The sequence below is a fragment of the Mastigoproctus giganteus genome, chromosome 3 (genome assembly GCF_048544385.1).
Source record: "Mastigoproctus giganteus isolate SK-2022 chromosome 3, ASM4854438v1, whole genome shotgun sequence".
Taxonomy (NCBI): Eukaryota; Metazoa; Arthropoda; class Arachnida; order Uropygi; family Thelyphonidae; genus Mastigoproctus; species Mastigoproctus giganteus.
Window position 1 is genome coordinate 181,266,094 of NC_143577.1, and position 16,767 is coordinate 181,282,860.

Here is a 16,767-nt window from a genome sequence, read left to right on the forward strand (position 1 = left end):
TCACAATATTACACCAATCTAAAGAATATCCATTGACCACAACCTTCTGCCCTGCAGCCACCCAGAAATCCACCTTAGGATCTTTCCAGTAATCATAACATGTTCTATCTTATACAGTAACCTCTCATGAGTGAGTGAGTGAAATGTTTTGCTAAAATACAAATAAACAATGTTGAAACTGTTCTCTATATCCAGCTCATGAGTGACTGTGTCAAACTAGCCTACTAAGTTAGTTAAACATTATTTTCCTTAACAAAACCATGTTCCTTCAGAATGACATTTTTATCTAAATGTCCCTGGATTGCACTTTTAATAACTGTCTCTAAGATCTTTCCTACTACTGAAGTCAGACAAACCAATCTGTACTTATCGACTTCATTCTTAGAACTGCCTTCATGTATTAGTAATGAATTGCCACTTCTCCAATCCAAAGGAATCTTCTGAGTCCAAAGATATCCTCATAATTAACCACAATGGTTCAATACACTCCTTGGTGATCTCCCTCAAAATTACTGGGTGTATATACCATAAATCAGGGATCCTTACTTGTCTTTATGCTCCAAAAGTTTTTCTAATAAACACTAATAATTCTAATAATAAATTTCTAATAAATACATCTGTAACTTTGAAATCAATAATTTTATTTGGCTCAGCCTCACTTGCACAGTTTCTTTTTTAGCCAAGGGTCTTTCAAAAGTAAAGAAAAATGCAAAGTACCTATTCAATTCATCTGCAACGTCAGCTGGGTTATCGAAGACTTTCCCACACCCAGTGCATAAAGGTCTGATCTGATTCACTTTCTTCTTCCTGCATTGTATTCACATAAATCAAAAATTCCTTGTCCCCATTCTTTGCTTTCTTAGCCAGTGCTTTCTCATATGCAGCCCAGGCTTCCCTAACCTTATTTGTGGTATTATTACATATCAACTTGTACCTGTTGTAGGCTTTTGTTGCTCTGTAACTATCCCATTCTATCATTTTCTGCTGTATTTGACCGGCCAGCTAGGTTATTCATCCATTTCGGCATCCTCCTGCTGCAATATTTTCTTAATGGTATGTATGCATTCATGGCTTTTAGTATTAGTATTAGTAGAGGCATATGATGCAAGAAAGCAACAGCATTAGCCAAAAAGAAAACATAAAAACTTCCCATTTCGCCCATCCATTCGCCCCAAAAGTTGGTCCAGTACTTCCTTGAATTTATTCAAACTACTGACTTCCACAACAGCAAATGGATGCTTATTCCAATAATAAACAATTGCTGGCTGAAGACAAACCTCCACACATCTATCCTGCAACCATCCTTCCTCAATTTGAATTTGTGCCTCTTCATATGTGCAGTCTAAGGAAGAATCCCATCAGCACTGATCTTGCTTAATCCCTTCAAAGCCTTAAACATCTCAATCAGATTATCTCACAGGTGCATAATCCCCAAAGACTGCAATTTGTAGAGGGGAAGCATTTCTTAGTAAGCCCAATCTTTTGTTCCTTTTACCAATCTCGTTGCCTTCCTCTGCATCCATTCAAGCAGATATACATCCTTCTTAAATGAGGCCTCCAGACCTGTATGCAGTACTCAAGCTGTGGCCTGACCATTGCCTTATACAAAGGTACAACTCCTCCTTAACCCTGCTAGCAAAATTCCTGTATATATTGACAAAACCCGATGAACTTCTCTGACAGCCTGTCTGCACTGCTCAGAAAACTTCATATCTTACTGCACGATTATCCCCCATGTCTTTTTTCATTCTCCACTACCCTGAATACTGCACAGTTGGTATGTTACTCTGGGGTTACTGCTACCCATGTGCAGTAATTTGCATTTGTCAATGTTAAACTTCAGTTGCCAACCCTCAGCCCATCTGCTCAACTTTTCTAGATCCTGTTGCAATAGCATACCCTGCTTAACAACCCTGCCAATCTTCGAATAATCTGCAAACCTGGGCATTAAGTCTGATATACCTTCATCAATATCACTGATAAACATAGAAAACAACAAGGGGCCCAACACCAAACCTTGGTGGACTCCACTAATAACATTAGTCCACGAAGAGCGGTGTCCACTGATTACCATTCTTTGTCTTCTCCCACTCAACCATCCCTTTATTCATAGCAGCAACTGGCCCTTAAGTTGCTGTGATTCTTGATTCTATGATTTTTGCTTTAAAGGTATTCCACAGTTCAAATTTATTCACCCTCACGTTGCAATCCCCCCAATTAATAGATGCCATACACCACCTTAAACTGTCAAAGTCCCCTCGTGCAAAATTAAAACCCATGCCTTTACCTACTGTAGCACCTTTCTTCATCTTCCAACTGATAATTGCATGATAACTACCTGACAATGGTTCCTGTACTTTTAGCTCTGTGATGTCAAGAATATTCTCACCCCTAATATTTTCTCTAAAATGCTATTACAAATAATAATCTAGTTTATTTAAAAAAAAAAAAAAAAAATTCTCCCATGGTGTGTTTCCCTCCCACTTATCCCAATTCACTCTGGGGCAGATTGAAGTCACCCATAAATAAAAAGACATTGAGGCTTGCTTGCCCATTCCATAAGCATGTGGAGACTTATCATGCTCTTCACAATCTTTTAGCCTGTAGATAACTTCCACTCTCATATCAACTTACATCACACAGATTGTATGATAGCAGGTGTAACTTCAGACTCAGCAAAAGCTCTTTTTGCATTCAGGCAACTTCTGATAAGCACGAGCCCACCACCCTTTCTATCTTTCCTAAATACATCATACATACCGTAGTGGAACTTATCATCTCCCATTTTTAGGTGACACTACGTTTCTGTTAGTCCTATTATGTCAGCATTCGTTGTCCTAACCAGGAGTTAAAATTTGGCCATTTTATTGACAATGCTCCTGACATTACTGTAGACACAGTTAACAACTAAATATTCTTCTATAGTTTACTACCCTGACACACTCCTTGATGTTATTTTGGCTTGTTTCTGTAGCTTTATCTTCCTGTTCATTTATGTTGCTAACCTCAGAACTGTCCAACATCTGCTGTTGTAGCAACAAACAAGAATCCTTGAAGTGAATGCAAGCTTTACTTTGACCGAATTCAGATAAATGCAGCTCTATATTACTCTTAATCCCCTGTAATTAGCAGTTTCCCAACTTAAGGTATTCTCAATGATACTGGCAAAAGTCCTTGCACCACCTTGGTTCAAATTAATTCCATCTCCACAAAACAGATTCCTTCTGCTTACAAGTGCAGGCCACGATGATAATATTTTCTCCCTACTGCCTTACCAGATTCTGTAAAGTCTTGAGTTAATCTACAAGGCTTTCACAGCATATAATCCCTCGTAGAATTTCAGAATTGCATCTGGGCAGAATTACATACATATACACATTCTGGCCTAATTCAAGGCATTTTTTCAGCATGGTCCTATATTTATCCAACTAATGGTCAGATCTTAGAGGGGAACAGGCATTCTGTGTGTTATAAGACACTCAATCTAAAACACTGATGGATCCAATATCTTTCTATTACAGAAGTTTTAGGAGAAGTCTGGTTGGCCTACCTCCCTAAAATCCACTCATGCACACCTTCTCAATGGTAAGCCCTGTTACGTCACTTAGGTGACAACGAACGTGTAGAGTAGTTCTCTTCAAGACGCCTAGTCAGCGTGAAGAGGAAAAGACCAAACCCTCCAGCATATGACAGCACGACAAAACACATGGCCCTCATTCCCCAGTGGCTTTCACTCCCCCTCTTACAGCAGCGAGAGGATCAGAGTGGAAGCAGAGGGTGCTAAGAATCTCTGGGTATGACCAGGCTGCCATGCAAGGAAACTGAACTTGGCCTGTTACAACGTAAGATCACTAATCGGTGAAGACAGGACATTAGAGCTAGAAAAGGAATTAGAAAATGTGAATTGGAATATCATCGGTTTGGCTGAAACAAGAAGAAGAAATGAATCACTTATAAGTTTATCAAGTGGAAATCTGCTGTACAACAATGGAAATAGTGAGAGGAGTGATGGTGGAGTTGGGTTTCTGATCCATAAAGATTTAAAAAACATTTTGGAATTCAAAAATACATCACCAAGGGTGTCAAGACTAATACTCAAGATTTCTAAGAGGTACAAGCTAAAGGTTATAATGATTTATGCACCAACATCGAGCCATGATGATGAAGAGGTTTAAGAAATGTACACCGAAATTGAGTCTCCTAGATGAGCAGAAAATCCACTACACTATTATTATGGGGGACTTCAATACTAAGGTTGGAAAAAGAAAGCAGTGCAGAAAGGGGAACTATAGGAAATTTTGGAATTGGTGAAAGAAATGAAAGAGGTGAAAGACTTGTGGAATTTGCAGAATCTCAAGGACTGTCAGTAATGAACACTTTTTTTCAAGAAAAGGGCAAACAGAAAGTGGACATGGAAGAGTCTAAATGGATTAACAACTAACGAAATAGACTTCATCCTCACTAACAGAAGATATATTGTGAATGATGTTACCGTCCTGAATAAGGTAAATGTTAGACGTGATCACAGAATGGTACGATGTACACTTGATATAGATGTAGGAAAGGAAAAAACTGACTCGAGTCAATAATACAAGGGTCTTTGAGATAACAGAAGAGGAGAAAAAGCAGTATGTACTGGAACTTAAGAACAAGTTTGAGCTTCTGCAGACTTCTCAGGACCAAGATATCGACGAGGAATATTACAACTTTCTGAAAGTGATAAAGCCCAAGAAACCTGTAGGGAAAAAGAAATCCAAAGAAGAAAAAATTAGTCAAGAAACACTTGTTATGATGAACCGAAGGCGACAAATGAAGAGCAAGATAAACACTGACAAGGAGAAAATTGAGTATACTGAATTATGCAAAGCCATTAGAAGGAGACGCAGAGAGGACATAAGAAGATTTAACACAAGAAAAGTAGAACAAGCATTAAGGGAAAACAAAGGACTTAAATCAGCTGTTGTTGTTGTTGTTGTTTGAGAGCTATTGGCGCAAGAGCAGCTTAGGCTATAATGCGCCTAATCTAGGTTAGAGTTTCATATTTCGACATTTTTTATTATGTTGTTCAGATGGGAAGCCAAGATTTTATTTTATAATTACGTAACTTTTTGGTAAATGTTACACTATTTATTTTTATATGTTTTGGTAGTATCCGATTAACTTAAGGAAAAAGAAAACGTCGGTAATATTTGGCCGGTTATCTAAAATTGTTTTGAGCGTTAGGTTGTTTTGTGCGTTCGTGGTTATTTGAAAGTAAATCTTGGACAGTTCTGAAGTAAATCTTGGACAGTTCACCATGAAGTGATGTACAGTGAGTGGAACTTGACAGTTTTGGCACTGAGGAGGGTCTCCACCTCTGAGTAGGTAAGAATGGGTCATATGGGTATGCCCAATTCGCAATCGAGCAAGGATCACTTCTTCGTGTCTGTTGGATCGGCAACTGGTAGTCCATGGTCGGAGTGTTTGTTTAATTACACGAAGTTTGTTGTTACTTTGATCTTTCCAATGTTGTTGCCATTGTTTTAAACTGCTTTGGTGGATTAACGACTTGTAATCGGTATATGGTATTGAGCGGAATGCATAGTAAGAGGTAGCAGCTTCTCTTGCCGCTTTATCTGCTTTTTCATTCCCAGTTATTCCTCTGTGGCCTGGAATCCAACAGAAACTGATCTTGTGATTATTTTGCAATAGCTTAGATACTGTATATTGTACCTGTTGTAAAACTGGGTGTGCTTTAGTATTGGCATTCTGTAAAGCAATGACAGAGCTAAGCGAGTCCGTGAAAATTATGCTGTCTGCTATCTGTTCATGTTTAATTTTGTTTACGGCCATCAAAATGGCTTGTAATTCTGCTGTAAAGATGCTGCATTCTTTTGGAAGTTGTTGGATGAGAGTACAGTCTTCAGAGTGAATCGCAGCTCCTACACAAGTTTCTGTTTTTGAGCCATCTGTGTATATGAAAGTTGAATGTTCATATTTTTCTTTGTATGCTGCATGTAGTTGCTGGTAGTTTGTTCTCGGGAGATTTGTTTTCCCCCAAGATTGGAAATGCAGGTCACACACAGGTTGAATTATGATCCATGGTGGAATAATGTGTGTAGTCGTGGTAGCTATGCTATCATAATTAAGCTCTCGGCATAACAGTAAATCTTTTAGTCGGATGTTGGAAGGGCGGTTTGTTCGTGGATGGGCTTGGTATACATTTTCCAAGTACGATGAAAACAGAACCTCTCTATTTGGATGGTCGGTGATGGATTTTATCTTTGCAGCATAGTGTAATAATAAGTTCTGTCGTCTAAGTTGTAGTGAAGGTTCATGGGCTTCTGCATATAGGCTTTGTACAGGCGAAGTGCAAAAAGCTCCAAGTGCTATACGGAGTGCACTGTGGTGTATGGGATCTAACCATCTCAGTGCACTTGGTCTTGCAGAGTCGTAAACTGGTGCTCCATAGTCCAGCTTGGAACGCACTATTGCTCGATAAAGTTTAAGTAGTGTATGTCGATCTGCACCCCAAGTTGTTGCGGAGAGAACTTTGAGTAGATTTAACTTCTTGATGCAAGAATGTCTTAGTTGCTTATTATGTTCAAGGAATGTCAGTTTTTTATCTAAGAGAAGTCCTAAGAATCTTATGCTTGGTACAACTGGGATCATATATCCATCTAGCTTAAGTTCAGGATCTGGGTGTAGGTTTCGTTTCCTACAGAAGTGTATACATGCAGTTTTCTGTGTGGAAAACCGGAAGCCATTTGTTTGTGCCCATTGACTTATTTTATTTATTGCTCCCTGTAACTGCCGTTCTATAGTTCGCATACTCTGAGAATGATAGGACATACTGAAATCATCAACGTATAAAGCGGTATCAATAGGTTTTGGTATATGCTCAGTTATGGAGTTTATTTTGATAGCAAAGAGGGTTGTGCTAAGCACAGACCCCTGAGGTACACCCTCTTCTTGGGTGAAAACTTTTGAAAGAGTATTCTGCAATCTAACTTGAAATGACCTGTGGAGTAAGAAATTTTGAATATATTTAGGAAGATGTCCACGTAATCCAAGGTGGTATAGGTTTTGAATAATTCCATAACGCCACGCAGTATCGTAAGCTTTTTCTATGTCGAAACATATCATTACGTGGTGCTCTTTTCGGATAAAGGCATTCCGCACACTGTTTTCTAATTTGATCAGTAAATCTAGTGTTGAACGATTTTTTCTGAAACCATGCTGTGCTGGATTGAGGAGGTTATTTCTGTTCAAAAACCATGTTAGACGAGCATTGATAATTTTCTCCATAACTTTTCCCAGGCAACTGGTTAGAGCAATTGGACGGTAGTTGCGTGGGTCAGAGAGGTCTTTCCCCGATTTTGGGAAAGCAAGAATTATTGCATGACGCCAACTGTCTGGAAATTGGTTTTCTAGGAAGATTCTGTTATATAGTTCTAGTAATGCCATTTGGGATTGATCATCGAGTTGTTTTAACATCATATAGTGGATTTGGTCTGGACCTACAGCACTTTGCTTTGTCTGGGATAGAGCGTGTTTCAATTCGTAGAATGTTAAGGGTAGGTTGTACTCTTCATTATTTCTTGTGGAAAAATTCAGTTTATGTCTTTCCATTCTTGCCTTGTATATTTGAAAACTGGGAGTATATGAAGTGGTCGCTGATATTCTGGCGAAGGTTTCGCCCAGTGCATTGGCTGTTTCTGATGGCTCTGCAGTGACTTGTCCATTCCAGTTTAGGATCGGAGTTGGGGTAATCGGGTATCTGCCACTCATTTTGTTAATTTTATTCCAGACAGTTTTAGATGGTGTGGAACTTGTTAATGTAGATGCAAATTTTATCCAGGATTCTTTCCTACTGGCCCGCCTAATATATCTGGCTCTTGCCCGTGCCTTCTTGAACAATATGAGGTTCTCTAAAGTTGGATATCTGTGAAAAGTATTCCAGGTTTTGTTTCGCTCTTTCTTAGTCTGCGCACATTCTGCATTCCACCATGATTTTGGATGTGTTGGAAAGTGAGACGATGTTTTTGGGATAGAGTGTTCAGCAGCTTGAATTATTTTATTTGTTATATATTGTACTGCTGCATCTAACGGTTTTTGCTTGATGGTATCAACATTTAGTTTTGCTAATGTTTTATAAGTTTCCCAATCTGCTTCATTTATTTTCCATCTGGGAGTTTTGCGTGACTTGCATGTGGTTCCTAGTGCCATGGTGATGATTATTGGATAGTGATCACTGCTGAGAGGATCACTGTGCACTGACCAATCAAGTCTTGGAAATAGTATTGGAGAACATATAGACAGGTCTATAGCTGTAGTATTTCCTGATGGAAGATGTGTATAAGTATGTGTGCCGTCGTTCAACAAAGTTAAATCATTCTCGTCTATCCATTTTTCAATTTGTTTTCCTCTCCGATCTGTGGTTGTGTTACCCCACACAGGGCTATGCCCATTGAGGTCGCCTAGTATACAGAAGGGGGTTGGCAACTGCCTTACAATGTCTTCTAAGTCCTGTTGTAATAAATTTTGGTTTGGTGGAACATAAATTGTTATTACTGTTATGAGGGATCTAGCGGCTATGCGTACTGCAATCGCTTCAAGGGTTGTGTTTAGCGGGACAATCTGGGAAGGAATGCGAGAATTTATTAGTATTGCCACACCACCATGGGTTGTGCCACCTGTTACTCTGTCCTTTCGGTATGCTGTATAGTTCTTTATTAAGGTAGAGTCTTGAGGTCTGAGGTAGGTTTCTTGTAAGCAAAGACATAATGGTGCATACTGTGTAATCAGGTCATATATATCACCTATGTTAGTGCGGAGTCCTCTACAATTCCACTGGATTATGGTTTTCATTATTTGATTTTGGAGAGGTTTTCGGTCTGTTTCCTAGATGCTGTTTTAAGTCTTTCACACGTTGGTTTTTCCTTTTTCGGGAAATATGGTTTTCCGGTGTCCATATCGTCTTCCGCGAAAATCTCTAATACTGGTTCATCTGCTTGGTTGGTTGCTTCTGTCTCCATTTGTTCGGTTGCCTTCTGACTTATGACATTATGTTTTCCTTGAGGTGCTTTCGATTCTGAGTGTTTCTTATCGGGAGGCACGGAAAGTGGTGTGTTGGTGAGTTTCTCTTGATGTTTTGGCTGGGAAATTATGAGTAGTGCTCGTGCCCAGTCTGAGATAGATTTCTTTGGAGGAATTGTAAAATCTGTTTGGGTTTCTATTGTACGACAATTCGTTATGACCTGCGCGTAGGAAGGTCTGTTTAAGATAGTCGGGTGTATAGTTCTCTTAGCTTCTTGGTATGTGACAGAATGTTCCACTTTATACCGCTGAATCTGCTTTTCTCTTTTCCAATATTCACAATTCTTGGAATAGGCAGAATGGTCTCCCTTGCAGTTTGGACATTTCGGTTTCTCGGATGAACAGTTCTGATTGCTGTGATCCTGGGACCCGCAGTTGGAACAGATAGCTACACCACGGCATGCCATTTGTGAATGACCATACTTTTGGCATTTAAAGCAGCGGAGAGGATTTGGAATGTATGGTCTGATGTTACAATTTAGATATCCGGCCTTCACAGTTGTAGGTGGTTTAGGAGTGTTGAACGTTAGTATGATAGTTCTGGTTGGGATAAGTGTCCCATCTCTTGTAATTTTAATCCTTCTCACAGCTATAACGCCTTGATTTTCAAGTTCATTTTTAATTTCTTCTTCGGAGACGCTGATAAGGTCCCACTCAGAAATTACTCCTTTCGATGTATTTAGCGTATTATGGGGAGAGACCTTTACTGGGATCCCACCAAATGTTTTCATTTGAAGCAGTCTTTCTGCGTGTTTGGCATTTGCTGTCTCGACTAGAATGTCGCCTGATTTTAGTCGCTTAACATTTTTTGGTGTTCCAGCCACACTTTCTAAACATTTCTGGATGACGAATGGCGACAATTTTCCTAATGGCTGTTCTGTCGTAGAATTAAAGACAATAACGGTAGGTGCATTAAGTGATGCTATTTCCTTTTTTTGCCTTTTGGTTGCAGTAGTCACATTGTCCTCATTTTTCCGACTCAAAGGAGTCAGATCTTTGGGATTCGTGGTAAAGTTTGAGTCATTCATGTTTGCTCCTTTTGGCCCTGGGAGTGAGAGCTTTTCCTCCCAGGTTTCCGGCCCCGCCACGGGGAGGCAGGAGCGGTGCCACCTAGTGACCAAGCGGAAGTAGATTAGTGGTTAGTAGGACTAGAATATATATAAAAGAAAGGTGACTTTCCTTTCTTAGGAACCTTTGCACTGATACTTTTCAGTAACTATATATATTTACAGAAGAGAATTAACTTTAAACTCTTGATATATCTAACACTCTTTCACTTTATGAATCGCTTTAGAATTGCACAGAAATTGCCTGATCACTAGAAACGCTTGGCACTCGGGGCCCTTAAATCAGCAGCCACGAGCAGTAATATAGAAATACAAATGATATTGAAACTAAATAATAGCGATGGTGTACTTATAAATAGCAGAGAAGGCATAATTCAAATAGCAGAAGACTACTACAGAGAATTATACAAGGAGTAATGGAAATTACTCCTTGTATAATTCTCCTTGTATACAAGGAAAAATTATACGAGGGAATGATGCCAGCAGTGGGGAAGATGCATCGCAAATTAGCAACACATACAACATACCCGATATTCTTCCTGATGAGGTTGAACATGCATTGAAAAAAAAAAAAAAAAAATGAAGAATCAGAAAGCCCCGGGGGAAGATGAAGTTACTGTAGAGTTGTTAAAATTTGGAGGAACAGACATAACACAAAAACTGGCAAAGGCTCTTCACAAAGTGCATCAGAAAAGGTGTGACCCCTAAGGAGTGGAATAATGCAATCATTGTTTTGCTGCATAAGAAAGAAGATAAATCAGAAATTGGAAATTATAGACCAATTAGCTTGTTATCCCACATCTACAAGTTGTTCACAAGGGTCATTACTAACAGATTAGAAAGAATACTTGATGAGAATTAACCGAAAGAGCAAGCTGGCTTTAGGACAGGTTCTCAACTATGGATCACCTTCACATAATATCACAGCTAATGGAGAAAGCAAATGAATATAAAACACCATTATGCCTGGCATTTTTGTAGATTATGAAAAAGCATTTGACTCCATACAGCATAAGGCAATGTTTCAGACACTGGAAAGACAAGGCATAGATACCCCATATATTATGATTTTGAAGAAAATATATGAGAACACTACCTCCTTTATTAGACTAGACAAAGACAGTAGGAAATTTAAAATCGAGAAAGCAGTTCGACAAGGAGACACAATATCTCCGAAGCTGTTTACTGCTGCCCTTGAGGAAGCTTTCAGAAGATTAGAACGGTTGTAGAAAGGAGTCAATGTGAATGGAGAGTACCTAAACCATTTACGATTTGCAGATGACATTGTGGTCATAAGCCACGATCCCAAAGAATTAAGAGGAAAATCTTAATCAGTTATGCACAGTTAGTAAGGATTTTGGACTAAAGATGAATATGTCTAAAACAAAAGTAATGATGAACAAGTATGCCACAGAAAGGGACATAATGATTGAAGGAGCAGTAATTGAAAAGGTGGAGTCATACTTATCTGGGCCAAGTTATTAGCTGTAATAATGATATATGGCTGGAAGTCAAGAGAAGGATAAATTTTGGATGGACAGCATTCAGGAAATATAGTCACATACTGAAGAGCAATATCCCAGTTTGTCTGAAACGTAAAATAATAAACCAATGTATACTCCCCACCATGACTTCTGGAAGTGAAACTTGGGCACTCACCAAAAGAATGGAAGAGAAGCTGAGAACTACACAGCGAAGAATGGAACGAATTATATTGGGAATCAGACTGTTAGATAAGAAGAGAAGCACATGAATTAGGCAGCAAACTCAAGTAAAGGACATTCTTATCAAAATTAAAGAACTAAAATGGTCTTGGGCCGGACACATAGCTCGAAGACATGATGACAGATGGACTAAGCAAATAACAGAATGGTACCCAAGAGGAGCTAGAAGAAAACCTGGAAGACAACGGCGGAGATGGATAGATGAAATTCATGAGTTTGTGGGTAGTAAATGGATGGCCATTGCACAAAACAGAAGGAACTGGAAAGTTACTGGAGAGGTCTTCATCCTGCAGTAGATTGAAAATGGCTGTTGATGATGGGCAGGTCATGTACATTTAACATAATTTGTTCCCCACATGAATAATAATGCTCTCTCTTTACTTCCCTTAAAACCTGACAATCTGTTGATCACATCATCATCATTTGTTGCTCCTGGCAAACACACCACCTATCGTCAGTACAAAAAATGTTACCTGTATGAAGGCTTAAGTTTTGCAAATTAGCGTCTGGAGACTAGGCACCTGCGGTGATATGATTGAGGTGTACAAGGCCTTGAATGGTTTGAGCATGCTCAATGCTGATGGGATTCTTCCTCTTACTCAGAATAATCATCTGAGAGGGCATAAATTCAAATTGAGGAAAGACGTTGTAGGACAGGTGATGTGTGGAAGTTTGCCTTTAGCCAGCAGGTGGCTGATTGCTAGAATAAACTTCCATCTGTTGTTGTTATAGAAGTTGATAGCTTAAATAGATTCAAGGCAGAACTAGACAAATGTTTGGAGAGAGTGGATGGGTGAAATGAGAAGGTTTTTTTTTTTTTTTTTTTTTTGGCTGATGCCATATAAGCTTGCTTTCTTGGATCATGACTTTGTTTATGCTATATTTGGCAACAGTTACCACACATTCTGAAGGCAATTAACAGAGTTATTGAAATTAAAATTTAGCTATTTATGCTACTTGCTTTACTTATTCTGGGAGTTTGTTTGTTATTTGGTTTTTAGGAGTATTAGCAACTAAGGCCATATTGCTCCGGGGATACGCGGTGGTCATTCTCTGACCTTTCCGCATCCTCCGTATTTGGTGGTCATGAGCTCGAATCCCAGTCTAATCAAGAAGCGTGTGCTATGCACTGCTGCTCCTGCCTACTTGGCTACAGAGGCACCACTATTCTGGGAGTGTTGAAGGGTGTGTGTGGGTGTGCGCATGTGTTTCAATACATATAGCAGTTTAAAACCAAGTTATAAAGCATAATATGAAATGAAAATGGCTTCGGTTACATGCAAGTTAAAATCTAGGTAAATATGAAGCCCCCAGTTAGTTCTGCCACACTGAAATAGCCAGAGGTGTATATGATTTATCCAATTCTGTGGCCAACAAAAATAACAAATTCAAGTTATAACTTGTAAGCAGGGGCATCAACATCCAGTGCAGGCCATGGGGCAAACAGCCCCATTGGCTAACTCACCTTTCCTCATAAGGTACTGGACGCCAATTCTGCACCTTCTCCACAATGTTCAACCATTCACAGCTGAACTAGCTGTCCTCCCTCTGACACTCCACTTACAACACTAACTGCATTAAACCTTTGTAAATATTTGATTTCCACTAAGAATTAATGAAACTTGATAGCTATCAAAGGGAGAGCATATTTTCTTCATGAAAACAATAAATGCAGACTGCTAGCACAGATTTCGTAGTATTTTCAAGCTGTATTCAATGTCTACAGATTTTGTGATTACTTCTACTTCGAAGTTTTCTGGAATCCAATGGTTTTTCGAGTCTACAATAAGCACCATTAGTACAAAAAAAAAAAAAAAAACAATTAAACATACAGGTTTCTTAAGTTTTATTTCTATATTTAAAGCAATGTTTGAATGCTTATCTCTCTCTCCACCCTACTTACAACGGATAAACACTTCCATTGGATGCATTCTTTTGGTGCACTGCAATTATAAACGCCAATTTCTAGTGGCATATCATCGTATGGTGAAAGTGGTTCATTGAACTAGGGACACATCGCTCACTGGCTGAAATAGTGGCACAACTCAAAATTCTTAATTTTTGAGTTAATACAACTGATAAGGTTGGAATAGTGGACTCTAGATTTATGCAATAACAGTACAGTGTGAGATCAATATTATCTCACTAGGTGACAAGTGTCGTTATGCCATCTGAGTTTTCACTGCATCGAGAAGCATCAACAGTAGCACTTCTTTGGTGTGCCCCAACAATGGAGTGCAGTCTGTGTGCAATAGTGATCCTTTTTGAGTTGTGCCAGTATTGGAGTGTAATGCAATGCAAATTTCTTGTTGCATACACAAAATTAGGGTGACTGTGCAACCCATTATTATAGAAAAATATTAAACGATTGCTAAAGTCTGGTCCTGTATTCATCCCATCACAATATGTTACATTAGCTAGAACTGCCAGAAAGACAGGAAACCCTTTCAAGGTGACAGAGATGAATCATTCCAATTTTTACAACCTGAAAGATTTTGCCCGACGCACTTCTATGAAATTTAACGAAAATACTGATGAAGTGCTAGCTTTAAAACAGAAAAGCAGCATTTGTACTCTTTTTATTTTATAAAACATCATACAAACAGGATGATTATAAATCAGTTAATGTTAAAGCTAGTAAAACAAGAAAACCTTTGGAGACATTTGTAGATTTCGAATTGAAATAAGGCTACAAGAGTTCCATTCCGATTTCGCAAAAGAAGCACAGTGAGCTCCACTGTCTGCTGAACAATAACACAATTCCCAAATGTCATGCAGGCTTTTATAAGTCTAAAAGTTAATTTATGGAAGGAATAAATTTTTCTAAGAATTACTTAAATTCTTCCATTTTGCTTGTTTGTACACCAATAATTATATACTAACTTTTTGTTCTTATTTATGCTTTACTTTTTTTATTATTTTTTTTTGTTTTTCATCCTAATTACCTTTCATCCTTAGGAGACTCAAGTCACAAATTGATTGTTTGTTGGTGCAGTAGTGGCACAACTCAAAAGGTGGTTTACATTTTCGAGTATTCTGGTTACCCATAAGGGAATGTTGATCAAACCAGCCTAATTTTGAGTACCACTGGGTATGATGAGATGAATCAGAATATATTAAAACAATCACATAATTTCAATTGTAAACAAACTCATTTTAAAAGCCAAATTTTCCTCATCGATTATCTCAGAATTATGATTTTTGAGTTATGCCACTAATGCAGATATGATCTCGTGGACAGAGCTTAAAACAAATAACTTTAACCACTGACGGTTTCTACAAATTTTACTGCAGCTGACACAAATCTGTTACCCTCGTCAGATACTATGGTAAACAGCATCACGGAAGGGGGAAAGGAGAAGGGGATTCGAACCGTCGATCGACTCCACGAGTCGGGAAATTACACTCAACTCACATGCGTACTCTGTTTTCAATTTTTCTATATTACCTTCGTTTTCCTCTTCCCCCTCCCCCCCGAATAAAATTACTGAAGTCCCTCACCTTAAGATATTATATTCCACAATTTCTTTTTTGATAATTTATCCTGTTAAATATTTACCTACCGTGTAGCCACCCCACAGTAGCATGTAATTTTTGTACGGAAGGGCAACATGACCGGACCTTTTCGAAGGTTGAAGTTCTGCCATTACACAATAAATAACAGGCGTAAACTAGTCACATTTCTTCCTCTATGGTTGACTCGTACTATTTGCAAAGCACTTGGGAAACCTACTGTCTGAACGTGCATATCAAAGTTTTCCCAAAAGAAACAACTGCTTCTGCATATACGTAAAATGACCATGTTTCCGGAAACAGTATTACTAAAATGGTAGCCAGCGAACACTTCTCTTCCATTTTTTTTTTTTTTTTTTTTTTTTTGCCACATATTATTTTAATTCCAAACACATTATGCACTGCCTTTAGCCATAACAAAGTGAAAGATTTTCATAACTGGCTAAATAACGCTTCATAAATAAAGCAGCAATCAAAGTTGCGAATAAATCAGCTTTAAAAATTAGTACCACATACGATCATATTAATTAACCCGGCAAATACGCATTACTTTCGTACTATGTCCATTTTAACATTTTCTTTGGATGACCATTCATTTTTATTTTAGTCTTATGCAATTTTATTGAATAAAAGCCCTTGACAAGCGAAGAAAAATGCCTACAACATTAAATATGTACTATTTACAAAAATTCGAACCCACCCACATACCACTGATTATGATGCTATAGCCTTCATAAAATCATTCGAAAGAATTACGCTTTTTTCTTCCCTAGCTTTCATTTATTATTATTTTTATAAACTATACTGAAGTAGAAAAGGAAGATAGCATATTAAAACAGTGATGCTGTACCAATTTCCTTTCTTCCATCGTAATTAGTATTGGCATCATCAAAAAAAAAAAAAAAACTCACTTCCTTTGCCCATCTTTTATTTTAAAAGTGAAAAACGGGACATGCATCAAGAATCGGCAGGTTAAAGACCAAGGGATCACCAAGAAAGAGAAGAATGATGATGTCCAGCTCAGGATCCTGGGTGTGCCAAGCCCATACTCACCAGATATGAACTCCTGGGGTTAAATATGGAATTTAATTAAACTACAGTGGTCTCAGACAGTTTTTAAATTCTTTGCAGTGGGACCAACTGGTGATTTCACCAAATTCTAATTGGGAAGTAATCATAGAAGCTACTAGGCGTTTTATACCAACGAAGAAATACTGTTCAAGGCTTAGACTTAAATGTCGGATGAATTATTGAGACAAATGGCAGAGAAGCAAAGTGCGTGGGATGCATATAAATTATCAGGTGATTCAGAAGCCTATGGTCAGAGGTGGCTTTACCGTGAAGCTTAAGCTTCGGGGCCCCTCACTTGCGCGGGACCCTTCCAC

The 16,767-nt window shown here is 38.5% G+C and overlaps 1 protein-coding gene across 2 annotated transcripts in view; it reads right to left on the minus strand.

Moving 5' to 3' along the window:
- The window catches only part of LOC150088447 (kelch domain-containing protein 1-like), a 199,673-nt gene extending 183,962 nt beyond the window's left edge, over window positions 1-15,711 (minus strand). Inside the window, exon 1 of one of the 2 annotated variants that reach the window (XM_090369510.1) lies at window positions 15,433-15,711. In XM_090369510.1, coding sequence (XP_090225636.1) covers window positions 15,433-15,516 — 84 coding nt within the window. In that variant the 5' untranslated portion in view covers window positions 15,517-15,711. Of the gene's footprint in view, window positions 1-15,428 lie in introns of both variants that reach the window. The other variant, XM_090369511.1, reaches the window with a different exon arrangement.
- Between the last annotated feature and the right edge of the window lie 1,056 nt (window positions 15,712-16,767).